This window comes from Aquarana catesbeiana, linkage group LG04, assembly GCF_042186555.1.
Source record: "Aquarana catesbeiana isolate 2022-GZ linkage group LG04, ASM4218655v1, whole genome shotgun sequence".
Lineage (NCBI taxonomy): Eukaryota > Metazoa > Chordata > Amphibia > Anura > Ranidae > Aquarana > Aquarana catesbeiana.
The window spans coordinates 52,930,587-52,946,097 of record NC_133327.1 but is presented as its reverse complement, the minus strand read 5'-3'; the positions used below and the strand labels follow the sequence as shown (position 1 = coordinate 52,946,097).

Below are 15,511 nucleotides of genomic sequence, written 5' to 3'. Positions count from 1 at the left end.
TAAAGCCTTTGGTGGAGCTAGACTGCTGCATAAGAGCGAACACTGGTGTGGAGGAGAATGCAAGGTTATCCATAGGTTATCCATAGACCTCTGAGCTCAACTGTATGTAGTAAAAAAGCATATTCTTCCAAATCTAGACTGTAATTGAGCAAATGATAACGGTTCACCATTTTCAAAAATATGCCCATAGCACTACCTAGCAGCATGCTGTAGCTTAAGACTTAAGAAGTTCAGGATAAGTGTGATTGTCTCAAATCGGGCTATAGCTGGTGTGACCCTTCACCCCTTGCAACAGTTTAGCTTTCTCCCACACTTTTTGAAGGAGCCTGTATGTTGGGAACTGTTTATTGGATTTGGAGAAGAGTTGTGCTTCCAATCCTTCCACTAAAGAGGGTGCCCCACTAAGCTACAACATTATGGCCAGCATAGAATTATATGATAAAGTGCTAGAGGGTGATGTCTGGGCCAGTCCACCTACCAAATACTGGATCTGGGAAACTAAATAATATAACCAAGGGTTTGGGAGTGCCACCCCCCCTACATCTTTGGGCTTTTGCAGCTGTTCCAGTTAAATTCTGGCCACCCCCCTTTCTATAATGGATGAATTTTTTGCCCAGTCTCTTTCTTATTGTCTAATCATGAACACTGACCTTAACTGACCTTAACCGAGGCAAATGAGGCCTGCAGTTCTTTAGATGTTGTTCTGGGTTCTTTTATGACCTCCTGGATGAGTCGTTGTTGTATTCTTGGAGTAATTTTGGTAGGCCAACCACTCCTGGGAAGGTTCACCACTGTTCCAAGTTTTCTCCATTTGTGGATAATGGCTCTCACCGTGGTTCGCTGAAGTCCCAAAGCCTTAAAAATTGTAGCCCTTTCCAGACTGATACATGTCAATGACTTTGTTTCTTAGCGAGCGGTTCTTGAATTTCTTTTGATTGCGGTGTGATGTGTTGCTTTTTGAGATTTTTAGCGTACTTCACTTTGTCAGACAGCTTCTTTTTATGTGATTTTTTTGATTCAACAGGCCTGGCAGTAATCAGGCCTGGGTGTGGCAAGTGAAATTTAACTCAGCTTTCAAAAAAATCTGGTTAATCACAGTTCATTCGTTATTTAGCAAAGGGTGGCAATTGTCATTATGGCTTGTCTTGTATTGCTGTCACTCTTTCTTTCTCATTATGATGACTGACCAGGCTCTAAAGTATTCTTCTCATGCACATGTAGATATACAAAAGGTGAGATGGTTTTCCCTATTGTTACATCATACTTTATGGGAGTCTAAATTATACCTTTTTCAGCTTGTTAAATGTTGAGCTTTTTCCCTTTTTTACTATTGATAAGGCCAATATATTCCCCCTCTTACTTGACATGTGGAAATCAGTTGTTTTTAATTTTACTTTTCTATGGGATTTAAGGTGGAAACAAACCATCTATATCACATGTGTCAAAATCAAGGCCCGCAGGCCAAATCGGGACTGTCAGACCATTTCATGTGGTCCCCGCACCTCTTCTGCAGCTTCTTGGCCCCCCATCTTGTCTCAGCAGTCAGCAGTAGCGAAGAGGACAAAACTCTTCTGCCAGATTCTGTACTTCTCCATGCAGCCGCAGGGAGGTTCATCTCTGCCCCCATCTCAGCAGTGAGCCGTGGAGAGGAGATCAGAACTATTCCTACAGGTCCTGCAAAAGTGGAATTTTTGTTCCTGTGCAATTTGCAATGTAAGAGGGTAGCCTATGTACAAACTTTGCAAAAAGCACAGATGTACAGTATATACTGTATGTTAAGGCCCATACACACGATCTGACTTTTTGACAACAAACATGCAAATTAGCTGTTTTAAGGCAACATTCGACCGTGTGTATGCTCCATCGGACAAACTTTTTCGGTTTTCATCGGACAAATGTTGGCTGTACGAACAGACAAATTTGGCGGCAACAAAAGTCCTACGCCAGCTAGTCTGATCATGTGTACACAAAACAATCGGACTTTAGTCCAAAGTACAAACACGCATGCTCAGAACCAATGCAAAAGATCAGACAACAATACAGAAGTCGACCAAAGGGTGGCGCCGGAGAATTGAACGTCCTCTTTTGAAGTGTCCTCAGTACCTTGAAACGTCACTACGTTCGTGTTTGTTGCCTAAAAAGTCCTGCCGTGTGTATGCATACCAAGTTCACGGCCAACGCCGTTTGGACAGAAATCCACGGAAAAGTTTGTTTAAAGTCCGATCGTGTGTATGAGGTTTTATAATTTGAATTGTGATATATATGGTATACCCCTTTTTTTGTGCCTGAGGAAGGAGTTATTTCTCTAAAACGCATCAGTGGATCCTGTGTTAACAGCAACACAAAGACAAGCCAGCACGACAGCAGATAATTATTCTTAACAAGGGATATTGGGTATCCATATGTATATATTGTAATGCACTGTATATGTACGAAGAACCAGCCATGTTATGGTTTTATATATACAGTATCGCACAAAGTGTCAATATTTTGTGTGGCCACCATTAATTTCCATCACTACCTTAAACCTCTTGGGCATGGAGTTCACCAGAGTTTCACAGGTTGCCGCTGGAGTCCTCTTCCACTCCTCCATGACGACATCACGGAGCTGGTGAATGTTAGAGACCTTGCGCTCCCCCACCTTCCGTTTCAGGATGCTCCACAGATGCTCAATAGGGTTTAGGTCTGGAGACATGCTTGGCCAGTCCATCACCTTTACCCTCAGCTTCTTTAGCAAGGCAGTGGTCATCTTGGAGGTGTGTTGTTGGTGTCGTTATCATGTTGGAATACTGCCCTGTGGCCCAGTTTATGAAGGGAGGGGATCATGCTCTGCTTCAGTATGTCACAGTACATGTTGTCATTCATGGTTCCCTCAATAAACTGTAGCTCCCCAGTGCCAGCAGCACTCACACAGCCGCAGACCATGACACTCCCACCACCATGCTTTACTGTAGGCAAGATACACTTGTCTTTGTACTCCTCACCTGGTTGCCACCCCAACGCTTGTCATCATCTGAACCAAATAAGTTTATCTTGGTCTCATCAGACGTCACATATGGCAGACGCGCAGCCTCAATGCATTTCGCTATCAGCGCCAACCCAAATGTACTAACCAGATCCAACAGGAAGTGTCATCACGTATGGCGGACGCGCAGCCTCAATGCTCACCATGGTGCACTGCCTGATGACACTGATAAGCAAAATGCATTGAGGCTGCGCGTCCGCCATACGCGATGTCACTTCCTGATGGATCTGGTTAGGTCATTCGGACGTTTGAAACGCACGCCGGCTCAGATAGAGCAGCTGGCAGGACAACTAATATCAGGCTGTTTGTGTTAGTGCTGACCATAGCACCTGTAAATGTAAAATTAATATTTTATCTCTGTTTTGGCCTTTATAATAAACAGTATTACACTATCCTGGACCATTATATTTTTTCTGGGTCTGCTGGGGTATGAGGATGACCATCTGAGAGGACAGCGACTGGCATATTCCTATTAAGCATTTTAAATGTGGAACATCATGAATACAACTAGAAAAATGTTGGTAACCTAAGTTACCAAAGGCTTATTTCATAGAGGTGGTTGGTAGGTGTGCAATTCGTACACACTGTAGTGGAGCAGTAATCAAAGGAGCACTTTAACACCATAAAGCATGGTGGTTGGGGTTTTACAGTAAGGACTATTTTTGTTTTATAGACTGTGCAGTTTTTTGTTATTTGTTTTTATTTGAATGTGTCACGAATATTGGATTGTAGTTCACATATTGCTCATATGTAGACTGTAGTTGTGTCCTAGCGCCTTACTTTTTATTTTCCCAATGTGTTACAATTGTTTTTAAATTTGATTGTTCGTTTAGTACATTCCCTGTGTTACTACCACGATGGTCGCATGCAACCCTTTGGTACGTGGCTGTTGTCCCAGGCAGTCAATAATTGGGAGCATGAATTTGGAATAATGCTCTGATGGTAGTAAATTCTAGCAGTCTTATGTGACATGTCTACAGTTGCTAACTGTCTCCTGCAGCATGTCTCCTGTCTTCAAGTAGCATGTCTGCAGTCGCTACCATTCCCTGACAGGCTATAGAATTACATATGGTGATTTTATGGATGACCTCTTAGGCCTGATTCACACTTATGCAGGTTGCAGTTTGCATATTGCAGGTGCATTTAGCATTTTTCAATACACATTTTTAATCCATTGAAGTCTATGGAACCAAAAACCAGAAAAAAGTCCCTGGCCCTTTCCATAAAATGCACAGATGTGAACTACACCTGTAGGAAACCATGTTAAATGGACTGTAGTGTGTTTCTGCAAAACTTAAAATGCACTAAAAAATGCATAGGTGTGAACCAGGCCTAAGTAATATTAGGGGCTGCAGCTAAGGCCCCCCTACACATAGTACATTGCCACCTCCTCTATCACCAATAGATAGATTCATGAATCTATCTATGGCCGCTGCTGCCACCCCCTATGCAGGCGCCTGGCCCCTTTTCGGGCGCAGGGCGCCTGAATTACAGCGGAGGGGGTGTTTTTGAAGCACCTGATTAGAGCCATAGGCTCTAATAGGCTTCAAAAAAAGTGACACTCAGGTCACTCAGCTGTGTTAGAAAAGTGAATGACTATTCGCTTTCCTAACATTAAACCGCTTCTCCGCCAATCAGGTGCTCAGGTCTGTTACCTGTCACCTGATTGGCTGAAACGATGGGCGCCGCTATTGGACACCTATCAGGAGAGAGGACAGGAAATGAGGACGGCAGGAGACGCATGGAGAACTGAGCTCGTCGCCGTCACCCGCTGCCCCACAAAGACAGGGTAAGTGCCAGGCAGACGGTGAGCAGGCGGGAGTCACACTGGGGGCATTCAAGGGCACACTGGCAGCATTTGATGGGCACACTGGCAGCATATGATGGGCACAGGGGCAGTGTTTGATGAGCACAGTGGCAGCATTTGATGGCACAGTGGCTGCAATTGATGGCACAGTGGCTGCGTTTGATGGGCACAGTGGCAGCGTTTGCTGGGCACAGTGGCTGCAATTGATTTTTTTTTTTCAAATTTTTTTTTGCACCCCCCCAAAAAATTTTGAGCACCAACCGCCACTGATCAGTAGTCTTGTCAGGACAGCATCATAGGACGCCATGTGTATGCGCATGTTCTGACATATGGTCAAAACCAGCTCCTTGCATGTGCTTGCACATACTGTATACATGAGCATGCAAAGAGCTCATGCCCGATTTCAGCATTAGCACCAAAAGGCCTATTTAAGATTCAGTGCTGAAGTAAGATATTACTGTGTGCAGCTATTCACCTTGTGACTTGAGAAACCTTGTTCTGTTGTTTGCTTACTTGTTGCTGACTCAGCTTATTCTTAAACCTGTTTCTAATAATACCTACCTGTTGCTGACCCAGCTTGTCTTCCCCTTCCTCTGCTCTTTTTGCCTGCTGCTGATGCAACTTGCCTTTGGATTTGGTCTACCCATTGCTGACCTGGCTCATCTTGACCTGCTCTGTCCTACCTACCTGTTGCTGGCCGAGCTAGTTCCTGACTCCATCTTGCCTCTGGCCGTCTTCATAATGTGACCCCAGCCTGCTTCCTGACCATAACTCTGCCTGCTGGCCTGCCTCCTGTCCGAATTCAGGATTTTTCTGGTTTACTAAATTCAGAGTACTTTACCTAACTACCTAAAGAAGGGGAACTTTTGAGCCCCAGAACATGTTGGTTTTTATGTAATAATTCATAATAAAATCACATCTGGACTTCATCCCACTGGGCTGGTACTTTCCTCTCTATGGTTTGTGCCCCAGCTAAGAAGATGTTCCATCACATTCAATTGTGTCATCAGAACAGGAAGTGAAACGAAAGATAGCTGTAAAAACCTCACAGAACTTCTAAGCCTTTCTTTCTCTATCCAAAATGTAAAAAGAAGAAGAAACAAAGCCTTGTGAATTTACCTAAATACCCTCTAAAATGAACTCACTTAAAAGAAACAGATTGTTTTGTAGACTAGCGATCACACCACAGGCTGTATAATTACTCAGCCAACGCAAAAACTTGTCGACAAATGGATTTCGCACAGTCAGAGGCTGGAAGAATAAAGAAGTTCTGGAGAAAAAACAACTGTTCCTTCTGCTAAATGAAAGCAATACAAGTCAAGAGAATCGCTTTTCACAGCGGAGGGGATACAATGTGGAGAATGAGGTTTAAAGGAATTATTGACTTCTGCATGTCAGTAAAATTCCCCAGGAAGATGGAAGTTCTGGAAGACGTGAGGGGACTCCAAACCAGGACTTCCCAATTACATGGCCCTTTGACAATAAATAGCTGCCTTCTTATGACTTATGTAGCACTGCCCCCACAGGAGCTGCTGGTATTTTGCCCAGGTCTTCTCCACATTTACTCTGCAGCCAGGCACAAGGTAGATTCACACAACCAGGTGCACACACTCTTCCACTCGTCTTCAATAATCAGTCTAGGGGTTTTGTTTTTATCTTTTTATTTCTGGAGAATTTGGATAGGGACGAGGATTTAGTAAGATACTCCAAATTCAACTATTCACACTTGAGGAAAGTTTTCTTAGCAGAACTGTGAAACAGACTATACAAGACTGAGCAAAGTCCCTTGCAACTGGTATGAATTGACTAGACCCCGCTCTTCCCTGACCAGACGGTGTCCCCTCCAGCTTACACCCAGCAGCTGACTTCTTGCATGCCTTTAGGGGGTCTGTACTCATAAGGCCCTGGTCGCAGATGACCTTCCTCCATGATACCAGACAGAATCCATGGACATTCTCCTTCAGTAAGATCTCAGAAAAACCCCAAGTGTCAGCATTCAAGCCCTCAGGTTGCCTAACTGAGGCCACATGGCAGCCTGTGCTTAGGAGAGGCAACAGGCCCCCCTCCCCAACTGGACCTCTCAACTGCAGGAAAAATACCAAGAGCCCATGAGCTCCTAGAACATAAATACAGGCACCCAGCAGGCATAGGGGCACCTCCCCTTGTAATTGGCCAGGGCTGTATGAATATTGCTCCCCAACTGCATGGTTTCTGCCTATTATCCATCACTTTCCTTAGTTGCTAGGATACGGTGAAACTTCAAGGCAGCAGGAGCAAAACCAGAGCACACTGAGAAGACTACACTAGCCGATCACCGCTTTCTGTTAAGCACACCGCAGTTCACTTTACCTGTCTCCCTGTTAAGCAGAGAAGCCAAAAACTTTTATACACTAATCCTAGCACCCACCTAGGAGGGTACTACACTTATTTTATTAGGTAGTGTAAGGCGCAAAGACTATATGCAAAGTATGGTAACCCATGTTAAATAATTGGATCTCACCCTTTTCTGATTTTACTACAGTAAACAATTGTGATTGGCTGATGTTGATTACTGCACTTGCAGCATGATCATTGTTTTAACATTCAGTATCTCCAGTAGATCCCCCAACCCACTATCTTGCGGCTGCATTGTTGTAATCCCATGACCTAAAGAAGCTACTATTACTGTAGCTCAAATACAGCAGCTAGGATATCAACCAATTAACCCCCTTATGCTCTCACGTCAGCAACTCACTTATTTGCCATTGGTTGCCCATAAAATAGTAAATCTTTTTCAGAGTCAAACTATTGACTTTCAAATACCTAAATAACTTTAGCCTCAACTACTAGCAATGATCTCCCGGTGTGGGAACTGAGGTCCCAATGAAGCAGCATAACATACGAAAAAAAACCTACATGCACAGCATCAGTCCAATCAAGACATTTGTATTAAACAAAATCCCCTAACTTGTAAGTAGATTGCCTTATCACCAATACTTATCTGCCTAAGGACTGATATTTGAGTCCTTATCATTAATACTTATCTGCCTAAGGACTGAAATTCAAGTCAAGATCATTAATACTTATCTACCTAAGGCAAGCCATAGACAGAGCGAATTTCTTTCCTGCAACCACAGAATGACAGTGTTGATAGGGGAATCCCTTCCGCCGAGCCATTGTATTCTGTGATTTTAATAATAATATGTAAAAACCTGCTGTCTGGTTGCACCCAAGTTGATCGATCGATCAACTAGGTACATTCCACCTGCCCATACATGGTTCCAATCTCGGCCGGTTTCTGCTGAACCAGCCAAGATTCCAACCATCTATGGCCAGCCTAAGAACTGAAAATTTGAATTCTATGGGACAATAAAGTCTTGTTTTTTATAAAGCTGAACAAAAATGATATACCTTGCATACTTACAGCACACACTGTATACTGTATCTAATATATAGGACACACATTCCTTGATAATTGTAACTCCCTTCTTGCTGGCCTACCTTTACATAGACTCTCCCTCCTCAGCCTACCATGAATCCTGCTGACAGAGTCATCCACCTAATCAATCGCTCAGTGTCTTCCTCTCCTCTCTGCCAATCCCTCTGCTGGTTTTCATTCGTCCAACAAATAAATTTCAAAATACTAACCACAACATACAAAGCCATGTACAATTCTGCCCCAGCTACCTCTCCAACCTCATCTCAAAATATCATCCAAACCATGCTCTTCACTCTTCCTTAGATCTCCTACTCTCTAGTCCCCGTATCTCCTCTTCCCATGCTCACCTCCAGGATGTCTCCAGAGCATCTCCCTTCATCTAGAATTCCCTACCCCATTCAGTCCAGTTATCTACTCTAGGGAGAAGGAAAATTGATCCACACCAACAAAGCCATTCCAATGTAGTTTATTTTTCAAACAACAGTCACTTAACAGCCACCAAGACAGAGACACAGGAACCAGGAGAGGTGACGCATTTCACACTGTCAATAGTGCTTCTTCAAAGTTATCTACTCTGTCTGCCTTTAGGTGATCCTTGAAAACTCAAGCTTTCTCCAAAGCCCCTAACTTGCATAGGTTGGTGGCCCACAGCTAAATTTGCCTGGATTCCTGGCTTGTTTGTCCCACACACAGACTGTATGTACAATGCACAGAATACAGTTTTGACATGGTTCTTTCTGTGCCACAACAACAAGAGATAAGATTCATACTTCTTAAAGCTTTCCAACCAAAATAGGAAAAAGACCCCTACATACAAAGAAAGCACCCCACACCACAGTGCAGTTTCATTACATACATACTATTAGCTGTGATATTGGTGCAATTGCTTTTGGTTACCTGAGAAACTAATGTGTTTTAGTGGCTATGGTATAAAGCATTTTCTATAGCTGTGTAGCCAGGTGTAGTCTACTTTCTCCACTGCAGGTGGCGCTCTTCTGCAGCGGCATTGCAGTTAGAGAGGAAATCAAGAGGAACATGGATTCTCTATGATTTCCTGGGTCACTGGGGAAGCTATCCAATTGGATGGCAGTCATCTTGGGCTGTGCAGAGCCTATTTAAGGCCCTGGCTCCCAGGCTTGACACATATTTTGCGAGTGGGTAGAGTAGGGACAGGTACCCCACCTGGTAGGGACAGGTCTAACGGCAGTGAAAGGTTCCTGACAAGGAGGGAAAGCCTAGCGCTTGCAACTTCCCTGGACATCTTCCTGTTTGGGCACATTCTGCCCCTCTCAACAGCCATTGTCCGTTTGGCAGAGACCTGCTGGACCTGTGAGTGTAACCGGTTGGGCTGTTTTTCCACTGGTTTTATTGTGAACTTGCTTTGCATTATTTCAATACAGGTTCTTTTATCGCACTTGGACTGTGCGTGTTACTGCCGACACACGACACTGCACTCCACCTAAAGTTGTATGGTTTTGGATATTTGTCAAAAAAAAGTCTCACTAGATAAATGGTACTGGAACCTGAAAATGTGCCCCAGCACTGCCTTCCATGGTTGGGTGAATGTTGTTGTATAGGAGTGAAGTCATTTAACCAGCATGCAATGGTCTTCCCAGCAAACATGCTATTTAAACCCCAGTCTCTCCAGAAGCTGAGCTCTGCTTTTGAACTCTTTTTGCCTGGTTTTATTGTGAACTGGCTTTGCATTATTTCAATACAGGTTCTTTTATCGCACTTGGACTGTGCGTGTTACTGCCAACACACGACGCTGCACTCCACCTAAAGTTGTATGGTTTTGGATATTTGTAAAAAAAAAGTCTCACTAGATAACTGGTACTGGAACCTGAAAATGTGCCCCAGCACTGCCTTCCATGGTTGGGTGAATGTTGTTGTATAGGAGTGCAGTCATTTAACCAGCATGCAATGGTCTTCCCAGCAAACATGTTATTTAAACCCCAGTCTCTCCAGAAGCTGGGCTCTGCTTTTGAACTCTTTTTGCCTGCCTAATTCTCCAATTTTTCATTACTGAAGTAGGCGTGATTTCTGACCCTACTTTTGCCTTGTGTTTCAAAAGCAAGTTGTAAGCCAGCATTGGCCATTGGCCTGGCCTGACCCCACATCCATTTGTCGATTCTGGATCTGCTTTACTTGACTTTTGCCAAACCCAGTTTGTTCCTGGCACTGTTTCTGTGCACGTCTGCATGAATGAATCTGCTCATCAATCTTCAGTGGCTCGACTCCAGTTTCTACTCTACAGGCTTAAGCCTATCCTTGACTACTCTGTGGGCACTCATAACCCTCTATTGCTCCAACATTACAAATTACCTCATCAGGGGAGTTTGGGATGGAAAAGCAAGACAAGTTGCCCTTGTTATTTTACCTCTCCACCAGGTGTATGAAAACAATAACATACATTATTTTTCTATATCTTTTTTTGGCATGATCTCTTTTTTACATGTGAGTAGCCATATTTAGTGCATTCGTAAAGGCTGTAGCCTACATAACCCAGCACCATAAAGGCACTTCAAACAAGGACACTCTCAGAGAGTGACGACTAGTTCTGAGTGACAGAGAGCCTATTGGTTCCTCCCATTGGAAACACGTGACAGGTGCACTTTAATTATGAGTGTTCATCAGCCTTTGGCTCAGTTCCAGTCATCAGCAGAGATCAGATTCTCCGGTGATTAGCCATGCGACGAGTGACGGGAAGGAACATTAGTCAGCTCAGAGGTGACACCAGCGTAGGTCTTGTTCTTATCTTTATTATTTAATTATTCATCCCCGCTCTGTATCACTCGGACCACTATCAGATGTCTATTATTTCTCTGCCGAACGGTGTCCATTATTCATCACAAGCCTCCGTTGTCACAACGCTTCTTTGTTGAATCAGACGTTTTAGTCAAAGCCCATTCTTTTCTGGAGTCAAAGGCAGGAGCTGTCCAGGAAGTTGGTTTCTATATTCATTTATTTTATTAATATTGGACCTCTCGCTTTGTTATTTATGGAAAATTTAAAAAAATCTTTAATGTATTTTAAATGACTCCTATTAAAGGGAACCTGTCTCAAAATATATATCTCTAAATATGTGACACCCAAACCTGTAGTTTGTGTAGTATGACAATCCTGACATGGCTCTTAGTTGGGGCTCAAACAAATACTCTCGGTCCAATATCTAGCAATACAAGGTATGTACCTCAACTACATTGCAGAGTGAGGTGCATAAAGAATTGCCAGAGTTCTGACTTAAAGAATAATTGAAGGCCAAACTGGTTAACTCTATCCCTGAACTTGAAAGTGAAATGAAATCCCAGATTTTGAGTAGTCACCAGTATAGGAATAGAGGGGAAACCTTCCAATAGGTTCTGGTGACCCTGGTGACAACATCCTTCAGCTGTGGCTATGGGACAGGAAGTCAAAAGAAATCCGACCCCAATTGGACACATATGGCAAAAAAACGACAGGGGATATAACCCTCCCTTACTCTATCCAAAATGAAAAAATTGCCTTCAGTTCTACTTTACAGCTGATCTCAGGTCAGCTTATAAATATTACATTTGGGTAAACTCCTCCATCCCACTTCCTGGATGCTAAGTATCTAATGCTCATTTAGTATAGGGTTATAATGCTCCCCTTCTCGGATGGTGCAGCTACCCCCTTGCCATCAAGTTGTCATAACGTACATTTACATACAGTGCCTTTTTTTTTAACTTAGAATAATAAAAGATTTATTAATGCAAACGTGTGCCCTGTTCACTGATGAGATTTTAATGATAGCTGTAATGTATAATCACTATTTCATATAACCTCTTCCAATATTTATGAATTATGTTTAGGTTCTATGTGAAACCACATACAGTACATAGTAATTATGTACAAACCTGTCTAAATGTAATGCCGGTCATAGACGGTTCGATTCTTGGCCGGTTCAGCAGGAACCGGCCATGATTCAAACCGTATATGGGCAGGCTGAATGTACCAAGTTGATCAATCAAATTGGGTAAAACCAGCCTGCTGGATTTTACTTGCGATTATCACTAGCAGCAGGTATAGGTGCTAGCAATAATAACTGTCTTCTCCTGGCAGGGACGGCTACCCCCACCACTTCAACCCCCGCCGGGAGCAGACAATGGCTCAGCAGGAGGGATTCCCCTGTCAACACTATCGGTGTTGATGGAGGAATCAAGCAACTTTCTTTCAACCTGTGGTTGCAGGAAAGAAATTTGCACCATGTATGGCCGGCTTTACAGTCTGCACAGTCAGTGAGATGTGTGGTAACCTTTAGAGCTAATAAGGATTTGCAGACACAGCCAGTGATATGTTTTAATAGAGTGGTGAAGGGTTGGAACCTCTGTGATGTATTAACTACTGTGTAAGCCACTGGTGGGGAGAGGAAGGAAGTACTGAGGAAGAAATGAGAGGGAAAGGAAGAAAGAGAGGGAAAGGAAGAAAGAAGAGGGAAAGGGAAGAAAAGAGAGGGTAAGGAAGAAAGGAGAGGGAAGGGAAGAAAGAAGAGGGAAAGGGAAGAAAGGAGAGGGAAAGGAAGAAAGGAGAGGGAAAGGAAGAAAGGAGAGAGAAGGTAAGAAAAGAGAGGGAATGGAAGAAAGGAGAGGGACGGGAAGAAAGGAGAGGGAAGGGAAGAAAGGAGAGGGAAGGGAAGAATGGAGAGGGAAGGGAAAAAAGGAGAGGGAAAGGAAGAAAGGAGAGGGAATGGAAGAAAGGAGAGGGAAGGGAACAAACAAAGTAAGGAGGATGGGAAAGAAGGATAAAATGAAGCAAAGCAAGAAATCAAGAAGAAGTAGGGGAGAAAATTAAAGAAAGGAGGGAGAAACGATAGGAGGAAAAGGGGAAAGAAAGAAGGAAGGAAGGAAGGAAGGAAGGAAGGAAGGAAGGAAGGAAGGAAGGAAGGAAGGAAGGAAGGAAGGAAGGAAGGAAGGAAGGAAGGAAGGAAGGAAAGGGAAGGGAAGGGAAGGGAAGGGAAGGAAGGAAAAAAATAGAAAAGAAGGAGAGAGAATATAACAAAAGGTGTATAAAAGGAAAAGAAGCCAGGAGCAAGAGAGAAGGGAAGGATGGAAGCAAAGAGTGGGTTAACAAGGAAGGAGGTGGAAAGAAGAAAGAAAAAGGCAGGAGGAAGAGAGAAGAGAGGCAAGGAAAGAAGGAGAGAAGGGAGAGAAGGAAGGAGGGGGGAGAAGAGTAGGAATACGGTATGTATAATGCCGCGTACACACGGTCGGACTTTTCGTCTACAAAAGTCCAACGGACGCCGACGGACTAAAGCTGGCTGGTAATCCGATCGTGTGTGGGCTTCTCCGGACTTTCAGCAGACTTTTTCAGCCTCAAATCCGACGGACTTTAGATTTGAAACATGCTTCAAATCTTTACGTCGTAACTACGACGGACCCCGAAATCCGCTCGTCTGTGTGCTAGTCCGACGGACAAAAACCCATGCTAGGGCAGCTATTGGCTACTGGCTATGAACTTCCTTATTTTAGTCCGGTGTACGTCATCACGTACGAATCCGTCGGACTTTTGTGTGGTCGTGTGTAGGCAAGTCCGTTCGTTAGAAAGTCTGCTGCAAGTCCGCCGAAAGTCCGCAGGAAGTCTGTCGGACAGGCTGTCGGACTTTTGTAGACGAAAAGTCCGACCGTGTGTACGCGGCATAAGGGCAAGAAGAAGGAGGCAGGAAGGTGAAGGCAAGAAAGGAGGGAGAAGAGAGAATGGTAATAAGAGAAGCAAGAGAAGGAAGAGAGAAGTAAAGAAAGGAGGGAAAGGGAAGCAAAGAAAGGAGGGAGAAATGAGAAAGGAAGGCGGGAGGGAGAGAGAGAGAAGGAAAGAGGGAAACAGAAGTAAAAAGAAAAAAGGGAAGGGAAAAGAGAAAGGGAAGGATGGGGGAAGAAGAAGAGGGAGGAATGTAGATCAGAGATAAGCACTGATAGAATGGATTTAGAAGGCAGGATAGGAAGACTTTAGTTTGATAAATATAAATATTTAGAATAGGTTAATCAGTTGTGTATTACTTTCCTTCTAATGTTATACATCTTATGCAGTAATAGCAGGTTTCCTCTCCTGCAGTGTGACAATGACCTTGATGGCATCACCTGGGCACCCACAGGCCATGGGATGAGGACACGGAGCACTGACCTGTTTGTGAAGACTTTGCTGTAGTTAGACACTTGTATTTCCAGCATCTCATTCCCGTCTATGTTACTGGCGATCGGCCAACGGAAAGTCTGCAAAAAGAGAAGGCAGCCATCAACAAACAGAGCCTTACCTGCACACAATGAACTACACTACACATGTCCTACTTTCATAGCAATCATTTCTACCATCCCACAAAATATTCAGGAATTAGGCTGTATAGTGGTAAATACAGATTATCACCTTGAGGGGAAATTCTACTAGGGTTCAATTATTGTTTAGGGAATGGGCAATAATACAAACCTTTTTGCTTGCTCCCACAAGCTTTTTTCTACAGGACCTTTCCCCCAAATCTGCTCCTCCAGTCAAAAGCCCTCCAATGTCATCTTGTACAATGCGGGACCAGTAGTTCTGCGTTGTACGGGAGGACATTGAAGGCCTGCCAACATCCTGGGGGCATCGGAGAGTGGTGACTGTTAGAGGAGCAAAGAGTAAGGTAATCACTCCAGGCTAATTTTCTAGTATACTTGAGTTGAGTTTTGGGCCTCATTCACACTACCAAACTGGGCATGGTGCAGCAAGTATCTTATGGAAAACTGAGGCTGAGAGCCCACGTGTGTGTGCAGACAACAGAAGCTGGGAAGCCTGTACAAAGGAACAACAGGCTAACAGTGGCCACAGCTCTGTGCCAGTGTATGGAGGTAATTTCACAGGAACATGTAGGCAGGTGTAGTCTATTTTCTCCACTGCAGGTAGCGCTCATTCACAGCGACAGTGCAGGTGGAGGAGGAAGTCGAGAAGAACCTGGTTCCTCTCTGGTTTCCTCGGTCACAGAGAGGCAGCTTACCGATTGGGTACTGGCACTCCATGTGACATTCATGGCCATCTTGAATCAGGCAGAGCCTATTTAAGCACCTGACTCCCAGGTTTGGTAAGCATTTTGTGAGTGGCTAGAGTAGGGACAGGTCAACCGTCTGCAAGGGACAGTGCTTAGTGTCAGAGAAAGGGTCAGGAGAAGTAGGGAAAGTGCAGGGACAAGCCATCCTTCCTGAAAGCCTTCCCTTTGGGTGCAGACCGACTAGGCTGCATTCTGCTCGACTAGCTTAACTTTACCTGAAGCCTGTTT

General features: G+C 44.1%; 1 protein-coding gene across 22 annotated transcripts in view; it reads right to left on the bottom strand.

Moving 5' to 3' along the window:
- Positions 1-15,511, bottom strand: part of OTOF (otoferlin) — a 500,270-nt gene that overhangs the window by 311,915 nt on the left and 172,844 nt on the right. For all 22 annotated transcript variants that reach the window (XR_012243739.1, XM_073625193.1, XM_073625192.1 and 19 more), the window contains exon 3: positions 14,389-14,477. Coding sequence is in view for 21 of the 22 variants with exons in the window: in XM_073625193.1 (XP_073481294.1) it covers positions 14,389-14,477 (89 nt within the window). In the remaining variant the exon portion in view is untranslated. The remainder of the gene's footprint in view (positions 1-14,388; positions 14,478-15,511) is intronic.